The sequence below is a fragment of the Dasypus novemcinctus genome, chromosome 3 (genome assembly GCF_030445035.2).
Source record: "Dasypus novemcinctus isolate mDasNov1 chromosome 3, mDasNov1.1.hap2, whole genome shotgun sequence".
NCBI classification, from domain to species: domain Eukaryota; kingdom Metazoa; phylum Chordata; class Mammalia; order Cingulata; family Dasypodidae; genus Dasypus; species Dasypus novemcinctus.
The window spans coordinates 3,366,048-3,381,122 of NC_080675.1; the positions used below are offsets into that span (position 1 = coordinate 3,366,048).

The 15,075-nt window shown below is 68.5% G+C and overlaps 2 protein-coding genes across 4 annotated transcripts in view; one reads left to right on the top strand and one right to left on the bottom strand.

Moving 5' to 3' along the window:
* The first annotated feature begins 5,984 nt into the window (after positions 1-5,984).
* ANKRD9 (ankyrin repeat domain 9) lies at positions 5,985-8,399 on the top strand. 2 transcript variants are annotated; one of them, XM_058291407.2, is made up of 3 exons: positions 5,985-6,094; positions 6,858-6,929; positions 7,294-8,399. In XM_058291407.2, the coding sequence occupies exon 3, from the start codon at positions 7,347-7,349 to the stop codon at positions 8,310-8,312; it is 966 nt and encodes a 321-aa protein (XP_058147390.1). In that variant the 5' UTR covers positions 5,985-6,094; positions 6,858-6,929; positions 7,294-7,346; the 3' UTR covers positions 8,313-8,399. The 2 variants fall into 2 exon arrangements, with proteins under 2 accessions (XP_058147390.1, XP_004483592.1); XM_004483535.4 differs by lacking the exon at positions 5,985-6,094 and adding an exon at positions 6,392-6,527.
* Positions 8,400-10,721: 2,322 nt separating this feature from the next.
* TECPR2 (tectonin beta-propeller repeat containing 2) overlaps positions 10,722-15,075 on the bottom strand; it is a 136,847-nt gene continuing 132,493 nt past the window's right edge. For both annotated transcript variants that reach the window (XM_004483537.3, XM_004483536.4), the window contains exons 19-20: positions 14,580-14,729; positions 10,722-14,314 (exon numbers count right to left, since the gene is read on the bottom strand). In XM_004483537.3, the coding sequence (XP_004483594.2) occupies positions 14,157-14,314; positions 14,580-14,729 (308 nt within the window). In that variant the 3' untranslated portion in view covers positions 10,722-14,156. The remainder of the gene's footprint in view (positions 14,315-14,579; positions 14,730-15,075) is intronic.

Sequence of the window (15,075 nt, forward strand, 5' to 3'; positions counted from 1 at the left end):
CACCGTGCCGGGCCCCACCCGTGGGTGGCCACAGAGGGAGGGGACGCCGCGCCAGCTGGAGCAGGGAGACGGCTGAACTGAGGCAGAGGCCAGCAAGTGCAAGGGCCCTGGGGCAGGGGCGGGGTGAAGCGGGAGGCGCAGGGGGCTGGCGGTGTGGCAGGGAGGGCTCTGGGCCGACAGGGGCCTGGGCGGCTTTGGTTTGGGCAGGATTCCTCGGGCAGCTGGAGGCAGGGCCTGGAGTGCAGCAGGGACACGGGGGACTGAGCCCGGGAGGGGGCTGCAGCAGCGAGGAGGGGTGGGCTCAGGTTTGGGGCGCAGTGCCCACAGGACATGACCACTATGGGGGCCCCTGGTGATTCCTTCTAATGCAGCAGCCACTGCTCAGGTATTGTCTCCTCCTCCAGGAAGCCTCCCTGCTACCTCCCTCTGGTCCTCAGAACAGGCTCCAGCCTCCTGCTTGTCGAGCAGACCAAGGAACAAAGCTGCTCCGGGGCGCCGGCTGGCCACCTGGCTCCCCTGGCCACGGCCCACCAGCCCCCAGCCCACCTTGTGCTTGAGCCACCCCCAGCTTGTGAGTGGGGGGCATTTCCAGGGGGAGGGGCCACAGCTTTCCAAGGAGGCTGAGGCCTGGCGAGGGGCTTAGGGACCCGTGAAAGCAAAGCCTTTGCTTCCTGGGGCAGGACGGCGCTTTGCGGCCCCACCTCTGGGGGAGAAGTCCCGTCCCTTCTCTGAGCCTCAGTTTCCCCTCCTGTTGAGTGGGGCTGACGATCTGACCTACAGTGCTGGGCAAGCCCAGGAGATGACGGCCGGGACCAGCGTTGGCCAGAGGGGCCGCCCTCTTTGGGGACTTACTTTAACGACACAGGCAATGCTTGGACTTGGGCCCGCGGGACAGTGGAACCACCCGGAGAGCAGGGCCTGGGAACGGCCATGCGTGGCTCCCAGGATTTTTAGAACCTTGTTATCTGCACTCGACAGACGAGCAAACCCGGTGCCTTCATGCGGGGCCGAGGCCGCACCCGTGACTGGCGTGTGCCTTAGTGGCAGGCTGAGTGACGGACCTTGCACCGCCGGCCCGCGGGTGCGACAGCCTGTCCCAAGTGGTGATGCCAGGGCCGGGCTAATCCCCCCCGAGCCTGCACTGTTCAAGTGATGCACCCTGGCTCCAGCGGGCCCGGGCCGAACATGGGGACTTCCCCGCTCGTTTAATGGGGGGTCCAGGTGTTCAGGCACAGCTGGACCCAGGGGGAGGGGGCGCCGTCGGGGGCCCCAGGGCCCAGGCTCACACCCCGGCCGCTCCTGTGCAGCAGGCCCACAGCGGGGCAGGGGTGCTCAAGCACCCCCTTTGCGTGGACACCCAGGTGGTTTCTGGATTTTCATGATTACAAGTGTGGCTGGGACCCGGCCTCCCGGGGTTCTGGTAATCACCTGCACTCTCGCCAGATTTCACTACGAAAAGGTTAGAGAGGGAGGTTAGCTTAAGGCTGGGTTCTTCTATTAAAACTTGAATGAGGGACGCGGACTTGGCTCAATGGATAGGGCATCTGCCTACCACACAGGAGGTCTAGGTCAAACCCCGGGCCTCCCTGACCCGTGTGGAGCTGGCCCATGCGCAGTGCTGATGCGCGCAAGGAGTGCCGCGCCACGCAGGGGTGTCCCTCGCATCAGGGAGCCCCATGAACAAGAGTGCGCCCCGTAAGGAGAGCCGCCCAGCGCGAAAGAAAGTGCAGCCTGCCCAGGAATGGTGCCGCACCCACGGAGAGCTGACAGACAAGATGCCGCAACAAAAGGAAACACAGATTCCCGGTGCCGCTGATAAGGATAGAAGCGGGCACAGAACAACACACAGCGAATGGACGCTGGGAGCAGACAATGGGGGGGGGATAAAATATCTTTAAAAAACAAACAAACTTGAATGAATCAAGGGCGCAAGCAAATCAAAACCCCCACGCGGGACTCAGCACCGGGGCGCGCATTTATCCACAGTAAGCGCTACCCAGGAACTGTGCGCTGGGGGCTTCCCCGCCGTGGGCTTCCTGGGGGACCCCTGGCCTCCCGCCTGCGTGGGGACGGCAGCTCCTGAGCCCTGTGGATTTCTTCACGGGGGTGCTGCCCCCTCCCCCTCAGCTTGATCCCGGCCACTCCCTTCCCAGCATCGCACGGCCCTGCCGCTTGGACACTTTCCTTTGGAGGACCCCAAATCCACCTGCTGCTTCTCACAGGTGAGGAGACTGCACTCAGAGCTGCTTGGGCAGAAGCCCGTGGGTCTCGCCCCAGCCTCCTCCTCCAGGAAGACCCCCCGCCTCAACCTGGCACACTCTGCGCCCTGCACCCAGGCGTCCGCCATTGCCGGCTGCACCCTGCACCCGGGCGTCTGCCACCGCCGGTGCCCCGCACCCCGCACTCTGCGCCCTGCACCCGGGCATCCTCCATCCCCTTTCCCTGATGTCAGGCTCCACAGGCCCTGCGGGGCGGCGGGGCCTGGGGGTGGAAGCGGATCTGGTGCTCCCCCCACCCCCCTTCAGCCGATGACCTTGAAAGTAGAGGTTGCCAGAGTGGACTTCTCAGAGGCGCCTTCACCTCTGCCCTCGCCCGCGCCTCTGCCCACCTCTAGGGGGAACTGCCTGTGCCCGGGGTCTCGCTTCCCTCCGTGAGGCGGGTCCCAGCCTCAAGGTCACTGCTCGGCGGGTCTCTCCCGGGGCTCCTGCATCACCCGCACATCTCAGTCCGTGCACACAGAGCGCAATATTCAGTGCACACACCTGTGTGCACACACCACAAAGGTGCACGCGGTTCACACACATGCAACACAACTGCACGCACACACCTGCACACATATGCACATTTGTGCAAATAGACACGCACATGCACATTTGTACAACTGCGCGCACGACCCCTTACCTGCCAGCTCCCTCCCCCCTCCGCGCCCCTAGAGCTTGCTCCCCTCCCTCTTCTCTCCTGACCCCTCATGAGAAGGTGTCCCCGCCACTCCAGGGCCTCGGAGAAGGTCACCAGGGGCCTACTCACCGCCAAGCCATCTTGGCCCCAGCTTGGCTTCCAGGACCCGGGGGCCTTTGGGGCTTTGGCTGGCCCCTCACCAGGCTCCCGGGCCCTTGGGCCCGGCCTCTTGGTTCCCATCGTGCTGCGTGGTCTTGCCGGGCGCCCTGGCACCAGCCGGGACCCCCACCCTGAGCCCCAGCTGCCCCTCGGCCGCAGGCACCTTGGGATGAACACACTTCAAACTCCACACTCTTCTTTGGAGCTTCCCCCTGCTGCTCCGCCCCAACCTCAGAGGCATTCGGGACTTTTCTCTCCCCCTCATACCCATGTGGGCCGGGCCGGACCTGGCGCCACCCCCTCGGCCCCCTACCCTCTGCCACCGCTCTTCTGCCTTAGCACAGCCACCCCAGGGAGCCGAGCAAACCTGAGCCACCCCATGTCCTCTGCTCCGGCCCTCGAATCCCCCACTTCACTCTAGTAACAGCCAGAGTCTTCCCTAGACTTAGGGTTCCTTTGACGTGTGCACCCCAGCTCTCTGACCTCATTGCCTATACCCTCCACCCAGCCTCCCAGCCCCCTGCCCTGCCCGCCCCGGGGGGCGAGCTCCCAGGAGGCAGAGGGGAGCGTGTCCCCAGCAGGCACGAGGGCGGAAGCGCAGGGACAGCAGCGACGGGCTGGCTTGCGTTAAAGCGCCCGGGGTGGGGGCAGGCCTTGTGGGGCGTGTCCTGGGCTGAGCAATGGGCCCCCTCTCAGGGGAGCGCTCAGGCGGCGGCGAGGCCGCGGCCCAGGGACACGGGGGAAGGCCCCACCAAAGTCTGCACAGACCCCAGGCAAAGTTGAGACAAGGCTGGGGGCCAAGCAGGGTTCAGAGGGTCAAAGGTTAAGCCCCGTCCCAGAAGGCTGTGCGGTGAGCGCCCTGTGGGACCCGGGCCTGGGCGGCCTGGCACTTCCTAAGCCTCCTGGGTGCCCAGAGGTCCCTCCACCTGGCCCACCCCCCATGGCCAGCCTCCTCCTGAGGGGCCTGCCCTTCACACCCCTCACCCGCACCAGCGCCCCCCGCCAGCGCCAAAGGCCCGACACCCCACGGGCTGGGGCGCAGCGAGGTGGCCACCGGGAGAGCAAGGGGCAAGGGGAGGGCGCCAGGCATGGCAGGTGTCACAGTGTCGCTGCCGCGTCGGGAGACCCCATCATGGAGGAGACCCTCATCGTAAGGGGAGACCCACAAAGGGCGGGGGTTCCCACACCGCGGGGGGCACCCTCACCAGCGTCAGGCTGAGGTCACGGGGGAGCGGGGCAGGGGCATGCAGCCTCTGGGCTGGAGGCGCCGCACTCCCGGAGGGGGGTGGCCTGTGTGCCCCCAGCCACCCCCCACCCCCCTGGCCGCAGGTCCCCACCTTGCCCTGCTGCCCTGCCCGTGCCCTGGGCCGCGGCCTCGCCGCCGTCTGTGGCAGCTCTGCCCTCTGCCAGGAGCGCCCTTCCCTGTCCCGCTGGCCTCGAGGCCAAGTCCAAGCGCACAGACAGCTTCTAGGCAGTGGCAAAGCGGGGTCGGCCCGATGGTGACCCCAGCGAGGTGGGCAGGCTGGAGGGGGAGACAGGGAGGGCAGCCAGGCGTGGAGGGAGCCGGGTGCTCTCTGCACCCTCAGCCCCTGCTGGCCCCCAGCTTCAGTCTGCCGCTCCTGTGGACCCCCGAGGGGAAGTGGGCCGGCAAGGGCGCGCTGCCCTGAGGGGCCCGGGGGACCCCTGCACCACCTGCCCTGGTGGGACCTGGCCCTCTGAGCCCACCTGTCTAAGGGCCTGCCCAGTCCCCTGCAGTCCAGACCTGCCAGGGGCCTGCTGTGGCTGTGTGCACGTGTGCGCCCGCGCGTGTGCGAGAGCACGAGTGGGCAAGCGCGGGGCTGGGCGCAGACAGGCCCCCCTGCCCTGCTGAGGGTGGGTGCAGAGGGGCGCCCACCTGCCAGGCCCCCCCACCCGGGAGGCGTGCCCGAAGGCTGCCTGCACCTGGGGGAGGGGTGATCCTGGGCAGGTGGAAACGGCACTGCAGGAGGGGACCCCAAGACCCCTGCAGGGGGCACCCTGGCTCCCAGGCCTCAGAGCACGCGGGTGGGGACCCAGGCAGAAGGGGCCAGGTCTGAAGCCAGGCTGGGGAGCACTTGTCGCTCCTTCCTGGGGGGCCTCCATGCTGTCATCCGTTCACCGGGCCCCAAACCCCGGCCTCCAGGGTCAGCGCGAGTCGTTCGGAACCGACGCGGGCAGGATAGAGCCGGGCTGCGGGGCCACGGGCCCCTGGCGCGGGGAGGCGGGCTGGGGGCGCGGGACCCTGGCGGGGAGGCGGGGGTGGCCCGCACACTTCCCGCCCGGCTGCTTGCTAGCGCCTCGTGTCCTCGCCTGTGAAAGGGGGTGAGAATTCACACCCGCCGCGCGGGGGGAAAACACAAGGCACCCACGCGTGTTCAGCGCTGGACCGTGCGCCACACACAGGGTCTCCTTCCATCCCTCCCTGGGGGCGTCAGCCTGGAGCCCGCGCTCGTGTCACCCCAGCCCTGGGGGACAAAACGCGGCGGGACCCCCGCGGGGTCGCGGCCAGCCTGCCCCCACCCCACGCACAGAGGGAAGCGGCCCTGGTCTCCCCAAGGTCACGGAGGGTCCGGGCGGAGGGCACCCGCCAGACTGGGGCGACGCGGCAGGTGGCGCGTCGCCGCCGCAGCTCGGGCTCCCCGCGCCCCGCCCCGCGCGCCCCCAAGTTTCTCCCAACTTTTCCGCCCGCCCCGCCCGGCGCCCCGCCCCCGGTGACGCAACAATGGTGCAGCGCGGCGGCCAATGGCGGCGCGGGCCCGGCGGCGCGGGCCAATGGCGGCGGCGGACGGGCCCGCGGGCCTGCCCGGCCCGGGCCGCACTGCGCCGCCCGCCGCCCGCCGCCCGCACCGCCGCCCGCACCGCCGCCCAGCGACCCGGCCCGGGCGGCTCCGAGCGCGGCGCGGCGGGCGGCGTGGCCCCCGGCCCGTGCGTGCGCCCGTGCGGCCTGCGCCAGGACCCCGCGCGGGGACGGCGCGCGCTCCGGCCACCGCGCGGGCAGGACGCCAGGCCCGCGGCCCCGGTGAGTGCCCCTCCCCCGCCCGGGGTCCCCTCTGGCCTCGCGCACCCGCGCGCGCAGGTGCGGTCCTAGCGGCGCGCGCCCCAAGGCCCGCCGGCCGGAGGGTGGCCATGCCCGGGGGGACGGGGAGGCCTGGCGGGCGCCCCGGCGCGCCCCCTCCCACGCCCGAAGCCGCGACCGCGACTCGCTGCCCGGTGACGCGGGGCCGCCAACTTTACGTAACCCGCCCGCGCCCCACGCGTGCCCACGGGGGCGCGGAGGCCGGTGTTGGGGGGGGGGCGGGGCCTCTGGCCACGGGGCCGTCCCAAGGAGCGCTGTGGCCGCGGCCCACCGAGCGCAGCTGCCCCAGTTACGGCCAGCGATGGTGACCCGGCGTGGGGAGCCGGCTGCCTGGCCCTCCTGGGTCCAAGGGCAGTGGGGAGCTGGGGCCGCCGGGGTGAGGGGTCAAAGGCCGGGCCGGCGCTGGGGGCTCAGGGCACCCTGGGGTGGGGGGTCTCCCCCCTGTCCGCAGTGAATCTGAGACGGGCGGCAGGAGCCCCGGTTCTGGCTTGGCTCTCCCGGGGCTGGCCGAGTGACCTTGGCCCTGTCCCCTGCTGGGAAATGGGATGGCAGCGCCCGCTTCACCGGAGGTGACCGACTCGGAGGGCGTTGCAGACTGCGGTGCCGTGCGCACCAGCCTCGGGTGCCAGGAGCGCCTACAGGTGGGCAAACACCCAGCGTGTTGGGGGGCACGGGGCTCACAGCTGTCCGAACCCCCTTCTTACAGATGAAGCCGCGGCCCAGCCAGAGAGAGTGATAGCCCCGCGGCCACACCGGCTCGTCTCGGCGCAGGAACCAGGTGGGTCTGAGTGTGGCGGCTTCGGGACCGCCGCTCACCCCCACGTGGTCAGGACTCAGCCCGCACAGGGGCAGGGGCCCGGCCTGGGGCCTGCTGGGGCGCAGCCACAGATGCGGCCTCCAGGTGGGAGCAGGTGCTGGTGCGCCGGCGGGCAGGTCCCCGGCTTGGACAAGGGTGTGGGGAGGCCAGAGGGCAGGGACTGGAGGGCCGTGACGGTGGGCGAGGATGGAGCAGGGGCCCTGGGATGGGGAGCCAGGGCGCAGCGCCCATTTGGGGCCGGAGATCAGGAAGCCGGGAAGGGCCGCAGGTAGGTGCGAGGGTCCGGGACGGCCCCGCCCCTCACCGCCTCTCTGTCCTCCCGTAGGTGCTCCCGCAGGCGCTCCCGCGGCCCCATGCCGTGAGGCCCGAGGCGCCAGCATGCCGTGGGCTGCGCGGGGCCCCGGCGGCGGCTCGGGCGGCGGCGCGGACGGCGGCCCCGAGGGTGCGGGCGCAGCGCGCTCCCAGGCGCAGAAGCAGTGCCGCCGGTCGTCGTTCGCCTTCTACCAGGCCGTGCGCGACCTGCTGCCCGTGTGGCTGCTGGAGGACATGCGCGCCAGCGAGGCCTTCCACTGGGACGAGCGCGGGCGCGCCGCCGCCTACTCGCCGTCCGAGGCGCTGCTCTACGCGCTCGTGCACGACCACCAGGCCTACGCGCACTACCTGCTCGCCACCTTCCCGCGGCGCGCGCTGGCGCCGCCCAGCGCCGGCTTCCGCTGCTGCGCCGCGCCGGGCCCGCACGTGGCGCTGGCCGTGCGCTACAACCGCGTGGCCATCCTGCGGCGCCTGCTGCGCGCCCTGCGCGACTTCCCGGCCGAGGAGCGCGCGCGCCTGCTGGACCGGCGCGGCTGCGGGCGCGTGGAGGGCGGCGGCACGGCGCTGCACCTGGCCTGCGAGCTGGCGCGGCCCGAGTGCCTCTTCCTGCTGCTCGGCCACGGCGCCTCGCCCGGCCTGCGCGACGCGGGCGGCCTCACGCCGCTCGAGCTGCTGCTGCGCCAGCTGGGCCGCGACGCGGGCGCCGGCCCCGCCGCCGAGGGCTCCGCCGCCGCCGGCCCCGTGGAGTCGCGCCCGCGCCGCCTGCTGCTGCTGGACCTGCTGGCGCTGTACACGCCCGCGGGCGCCGCCGGCCCGGCCCGCCGCGAGCTGCGGGGCGACCCCGCGCGCTGGCGGCGGCTGCTCGGCGAGGACAAGTTCCAGTGGCTGGCGGGGCTGGCGCCGCCCTCGCTCTTTGCGCGCGCCATGCAGGTGCTGGTGGCTGCCATCGCCCCGGGCCGCTTCCCCGAGGCCCTGGACGAGCTGCCGCTGCCGCCCTTCCTGCAGCCGCTGGACCTCTCCGGCAAGGGCTAGGCCGCCGGGGCGCCCCGGGACCGGGGGGACAACGCGGTGTTGTGCGTGCTGTAGCCGGCCCTTGACATATAGTCATCTCTGTACGCACACTCGGCCTCGGTTTCCTGCGTCCGGGGCTGGGCGCCAAGCGGCGGGCGTGTGGGTGGGTCACCCTCCCGTGCTGAGCAGGGGCCCAGGGGCCGGGCGACCCCAAAGGGGTGGGGAGCAGGGCCTCCAGGAAGGTTTCCCAGAGGAAGTGACCCCCGAGCTGGTCAGAAGGTGGCTGCGCAAGGAGACCTGGACGTGTGCCTCCTTGGCGTCAGCGTGGCTGCTCTTGGGCCTGGACTGGACAGCTGCGAGCGCTGGGCGGGTCTGCTGCGACTGGAGCTGCTAAGGGAAGTTCACCCAGGGCTCCCGGGTGGTGGCCGTGGGAGAAGCAGGACATGGAGGGCTGGACATGGGGGCTGACGGCCATCTTGGCGCTGGGCCTTCCGGAGCCCAGCCTGCGCCTGGCACGGCCCAGCCTGTCTCTCCCACTCTGCCAACTGCCTGCCGCCTCCCTGGACGCCCCTCCTCCCACGGCTGTCCATGCGGGCCCAGACTTGTCTCTTGTCCCCCCAGCAGACACCAGGTGGTCCTGGGCTCCTGCCTGTACCTTGGCCATTGGCCACTGCAGCTGCTGCTGCTGCCTCTGGCCCCCAGCACCCCCCTCAGGTGGGGTTGGGTGTGCCTTCCTTTGGGCCCCGGTGGCTGCAGGGGGATGCCCCCCGGTGACGGGGATGGGGCTGCACTGCTGGGCACACCTCCCTCCCTGGCCTGGGGAGCTGGGTTCCACGGGAAGTCCTTGAGAAGAGCCGTGACTCTGAGGACCTGCAGAGAACCTGGGTGACCCCAGGCCAAGTGGTCGGGGCCCCTGGGACCCCCCACAGGACTGCCCAGGCCTTGCTGGATGAGCAGAGGGGCTAATGGTGCGCTGCTGGAACTTACGGGAAAGGCTCTGCCGGAGCCCTGGACGGGGAGGGCTGCCAGGCCGCCTGCTGCCAGTTCCTTGGCCCTGGCATTCAGCCCGTGCCAGGCGGGGGCGCCCGCAGCCCACCCTCCCCCGCAGCCCTGGGGACACCCCTGGCGGCCCAGGGGGTTGGGGTGTGGCAGCAGGTACCTGGCACCTGGCACTGGGCTGCCAGAGGCAAGTCCTGCCTGGGGGCTAGTTGTGGATTTGCCACCTCTGCTCAGGGTGACCTTGACAAGCCCGTGCCCTGTGCTGGGCCTGTTTTCCTGTCTCAAAGGGGTTTGGGGGACTTCCACGGGCCCCACAGCCGGCAGCTGCGCCCTGGTTGGGATTTCACGAGCCGTCTAGGGGTGAGGCCAACGACGGGTCCTAGCTCCCTGGTTCCAGTTACCAGTGTCCTGGGAGGGGGCCTTGGGTCTCGTGTTGTGTCCTTAAGTAGCCTCAGAATGGACGTGCAGGGCCCGAGGACAGCGCTGTTTATCCCCACCCCAGGCCTGGGTGCAGGAGGCCCCAGGTGCCCAGAGGGTCCCAGGCCACACTGAATAACGGCCGGGGGCAGGCGTGCCTGGGGGGGTCTGGCCCCGATGCCCAGCAGCAACTCCTGGGGAAGGCCTGGGCACCTGAGGGGACTGGGGATGCACACTGCTCAGGCCACCCCCCCTCCTAGGCCCATGACCCAGGGGACATGGAGGGCTGCGGCCCCCTCGGTGCTTCCTCCAAACCCACAGCTGCCCCCGGCTCCCTGGGGAGCCACCCCTGGCTCTGGGGCCCCATGCTGCCAGGCAGGACACCATTGGCCCCGGGAAGGTCCTGTGAGGTGGGAAGTGCCAGGGTGGGGCCCACAGGCCCAGCAGCACGTACAGAGAAGGGTGGTGCCGGGGGCCTGCCCTCAAGGGCTGGGTGGGGGGGGCACAGCTGGGAAGCGGCCCCTGGGTGGAGAGGAGGGTCCACCTGGCCGGGAGGGCGGGAGGGTAGCCCAGGACCCAGGCCCTGCCGCCCCACCCTGGGTGGGAGCAGGTGCGGACGGCGGCAGTGCTGACCTGGCGGCCAAGTGTGCGGGGCAGATAGGCAGCGCCGCGGGGTATCTGGGGGCCCAGGACCTGGCAGGAGCCGCTCCGCCTCTGCCTAGCCCAGAGCCCCTGGGCTCATTTGCTCAGTTCATTCCCCTTGGGTTAACAGGCGCCTGGGGAGAGCCGGCCGGCAGGGAGCTCTGGGGCCCACGCCCCCGCCGCCCTCGCTCTCCACAGGATCTGGAGAAACTCAGGTCAAGTCTCGACTAGTGAAGCCGTGAGGGCAGGAAGCCGGCGCCGGGAGGCACCACCCCGCCCTGATAAGCCCCGAGCAGCCAGGGTGCCCCGTCCCTGCCAACAGCCTCCCCGCCTCAGCCAAAAAAGGGGCCGCCGCTGAGACCAGGACCAGCATTTGGGTGTAATTTTTTAGTTTTTTTCTCTGCATATACAGAAATACGTTAACAAAATTTTTATGCATATATATTTTTTACATACATGAAATCACACAGTTTAGTATTTTTAAACTGAGAGTAGTACAACTATATCCCCACATTGTAAAACATTTTGTAAATATAAACTTTAGGAAGTCTTCAGTGATCAAGTGTTGATATCTCGAAGAGTTCATGTTAGGACTACGTTTTTTATTTTGTTTTCGGAATAAATATTTATGTGGCTCATAATCCAAAAGGTACAAAGAGGTGTATGCTCCTGGCGGCCACTGACCGCTTCTTGCAGAGAACGTCTTCCCGGCACCGCCCTGCGCCCCCCTTGGATGAGAACTTTCCCACCTACAGAAAGGCTGGGAGCGGGAGGAGGCCCCCCCCACCGTGGTATGGGGGTGACGCTCCCCCAAACCACAGGACCACCCACCCCCAAACCCAAGAGCTGCAGCACCACGGCGTGAAATTGGTGGTGGTGGGGGTACACCCGGCAGGTCCCCAGCTGCCTGCACTCATCCCAGAGCAGCCCCAGCTGTCACCTTGAGGGCCCTGGGCAGGTAGGTGTGAAGGAGGCTGCCCCCAGGGGGCAGGGGAGGTGGAGCTCACCCACTCCACCCTCTTGAGGCCGCTGCGGCCGCGCTGGGGTTCCCAGAGCCTGTGCGGGCAGCGTGTCCTGCGGGGCCCCGGAGCTGTGCCCCCTCCACGGGCCTCCCCCGCAGCCCGTCTTCTCTGTCCACCTGAGTCTGAAGGACTCCCCCACTGGTTTATCCGAGTTTTTAAGGTACATGTTCAACACCGATGCCACAGTGGAGCAGTGACTTAGCTTTTTGACTTGAGGTGGGGTTTTTAGTGGCACTTCTGCAGTTTGAAGAACTCTATGTACTTATTTCCTACATGGCTTTTCCCATCACATGTGAACTTTGAAAGCCCTTGCCATCCAGAAGGCAGGCGCTGGGACCCCTGTGTGTACAGTCCCTTCTTCGTTCAGCTAATTTGGGTTTCAGTGAGGAGCCACACGGAATGCTCCCCTAGCTGCTCCCTTCTGGCTTGGCGGCGCCGCCTCCACCCTGCCACGTCCTGGGCACGTTGTGGGGTCTGGTCGCACCTGTCCTGTGCCCGCTCCTGGGCCCGGCCTGCCTGGTACAGGTGGGCTCTGCCCCGACTTCCCTCCAGCTGCCTCTCACCTGTTCCTCCTTCCAGGTGGCAGCAGGGAGTGATGCCAAATGGCAGCGGCCTGGGTCCCGCAGAGCCGGGGTCCCTGTATGACCGTGGGCAGGTCACGGACCGGGCTCTAACAAGGCCATGCAGCTGCAAGGGGGCCGGGGCGTGGCTGGCAGACAAGGGGTGCTGACATCAGTCTCTGGGTGCCTCCCCAACAGCACCAAAACCCAAGTGGGATTTGGACTGACGTTGAGTTAAACCTGAAAGTGCCCTGGAAAGCAGTGACCTCTCTGCACAGCTGCCCTCAGGAACGTCACACATGCTGTCCTCTAGCCAGGGTCTCCTTTCTGTTTTCTGTGGAGCCTGCCCACTCTCCACGATGGCCATCATTTTCTGCTACGTCATCTGCCCGGCCACCGTCAGAACAGATCTCCAGCTGCATGCTGTTCTCCCGTGGGCACCTCTGCTGGGCTGGAGACTTGGCCAGGGGCTCGAGCCTCCTAGCCCTGCGTTGGCCGCTCCAGCATGACAGCAGTGCGGCACCAGGAGAGGCCTCCGCCCTCACCCCTGGCAGGGGACCAGGCCACCGACGGCCTCCTCCTGGCTCGAACAGCACGCTTGGCAGGCCTGGGGAGAGCCTACTGCGTTGCACTGTCTCAAAGCTCACCTAAAAATTAAAACCAGAAAGAAAACTACGGAACACTGATGCAGAAAGCACTTTAAGATGGTCACCTTGACGTGGGCTGGACTGCACTGGAGACCGGGGACAGCTCAGGGAGCTCTGCCTGTGGGGGCTGGCGGTGGCTGCGGTCCTGGCTGGGGCTGCCCCTGGTGACAGGGAACTTTTAGGAAGGGTTCTCTGACAGTGGACTGTGAGCAGGACCTAGGATTCCAGCGGCCCTCTGCAGGCCTTCGCGCTGCTGGACCCTGCCCAGCGTGCTTCCTGCTCTCCCCCATGGCCCGGGGCCCTTGCGCTCCTTACGTGTAGAAGGCCCCGAGCCAGGCGGGCTAGAAAGAGCTGCCGGCTTGCAGTGCTCTTGGGACTGGCTCCAGGAGGGAGAGGGTGGTGGGCCTGGAAGCACGGCTGGCTGGTCCCCAGGCTCCGAGGCCAGCGAGAGGAGTGGGCACTGCATGCTGACCCAAGGAAGGGCGCCCTAGTGTGACCACAGCAGACACTGGCGCCGAGCCCCTAAGCCATCGGCCCCGACTGCCCGCTGAAGGGGCTGGGCTGCCGCAGAGTTGGCCACAGGCCCTGCGGCCGCCCTGCCTGCCAGGGCCAGGCGGAGAGATGCTGCCCCTCCAGAGCTGCGGCCAAGGGCAGCACAGGCTCAGCGTGACCATGGGAAGCGACAAAAGGGCCTCCACTGGTCTCAGAAAATCTGCTCTCTTCTAAATCTGCCAGGTTAAAGTGAGGTATCACATACAGGTTGAAGCACAACAGGCAAACCAGGCCGTGGTCCGTAGGTCCATCCTGAGGCTGGGGCTGGTTCTCGAGTCCAGCAGCAGTGCTTCCCAGGTATCTTCCCAAGACACCTCTAGACCAGCCGACAGCGCAGCTCCCTATGTCTGCCGGCACCATCCCGGGCCACCCTGCCTCAGTGGAAGCGACACGGCTTGGACACGTGCACACTTGCAGGCTCCTTTATTTGATTCTGAAGTGCGTCCCTGTGGTGGGACACCCACTCGCGGTGTAGCAGGGAGACAGCGGTGCGCTGTGGGCGAGCCCTGCGCCCAGGCCTGGCGCCCCACGTCTCAGACACAGCCTGCCTCGCCCTGCTGCAGTGTCCAGCACGGAGGGTGTGCTTGGGCCTGTGCCCACGGACATGAGACGGTCACGCAGCCCCCCGGGAATGCTGCTTGGGGGGAAAGCTCTGCCTGCAGCCCGCTGACGTGCACGGCAGCACCGCGTGGTCTGGGTGGCCTATGGTGGCTCGTGGCGCCCCTGGCCTTGACCCCATCCTGCCCTGCAAGAGGCTGCCCTGTGCCATCTCCCACGTGGAGCTTGGATGTCGTGGCTGCAGGACATGGACAGCTGTGGGCGTGCAGGGGACCGAATGACCCGGGAAGGTCTGCCCATGTGGCCGCAGCAGCAGCCTCATGTCCCTTGGCTGAGGCAGTGGGCGGTGGAACGAGACGGAAACAAACGTGGATGAAAGCAAGTGTGGGCGCCCCCCTGGCCCGGCGCGCCCGAGAGAGCAGCCCAGATGCCCTTGTCCTTCCTGAGCGACGGCCCCACCCCTCTCCTTCAGATGACCTCCCACTCGTCCTCCAAGTCCTCGGGACGGAGCGCGGCGGTGGAGAGGCCGCTCTTCTGGGGGCCGTGTGAGTGGCTGAAAGTCTTGGTCAGCCGCTGCAGCAGGCAGCCAGGGGGCCCAACGGCCCACAGCTCGTCGGCCGAGGTCACTGCAGGGACAGCACACATGCTTGTGAGCCCCCGGGGGTGCGGCCCCTGCCTCCACCCTGGACCTCAGTCTCCTCAGCCTGGAGGAGGGCTGCCCAGGGCCCACCCCTCTGGGCACAGCGCGGGCTCCTGCAGGCAGGGTCTTGCCGCCCGCCCTGCTCTGGGAGAGCAGAACCTTGAGATCCCCAGGTCATGACCCCACACCCCCAAGGAGAGCCCTGACCCCACCGGGCCCCCAGCACACCCCTCTGGGCCCCGGAAACCTGCCTGTGAAACACAGCACGTTCCCAGGAATTTTCTTCCAGTAGTCTCCGGCTGGGTTCTTGTCGGTGACGCCGTACCGCCGGGCAAGGTCGCCGTTGGGGCAGCGGGCCCACACGGTCCTCGTGCTCAGTGCCAGCTGACAGGCCTGTAACCCTGCGGGCAACACGGGCACTGCTGCTCAGCTGCGGGGGCCACCCTGGACCCCAGGGCAGAAGGCTGTGGCTTTCTGGGAGGTGCAGAGTGCCAGCACCGGGTCTGGATGGAGCCGAGGGGGTGGGCCGGGAGCCGAGGGGCCAGGAGCCGAAGGGCTGGGCTAGGAGCCTGGGGGCCAGACTGGGAGCTCAGGGGCTGGGAGCCGAGGGGCCGGGCCGGGAGCCGAGGGGCCGGGCTGGGAGCCGAGGGGCCGGGCCGCCCTGTGGAGCAGCAGGGCTGGGGAGCCCAGTCTAAAGCTGCCTCCTCCCCCCAAGGCCGAGGACGCAGGCTGGCTGCTCCAACAAGC

Excerpts from the sequence above, each read along its gene's own strand:
- ANKRD9 (XM_058291407.2), top strand. The coding sequence starts at position 7,347 with ATGCCGTGGGCTGCGCGGGGCCCCGGCGGCGGCTCGGGCGGCGGCGCG.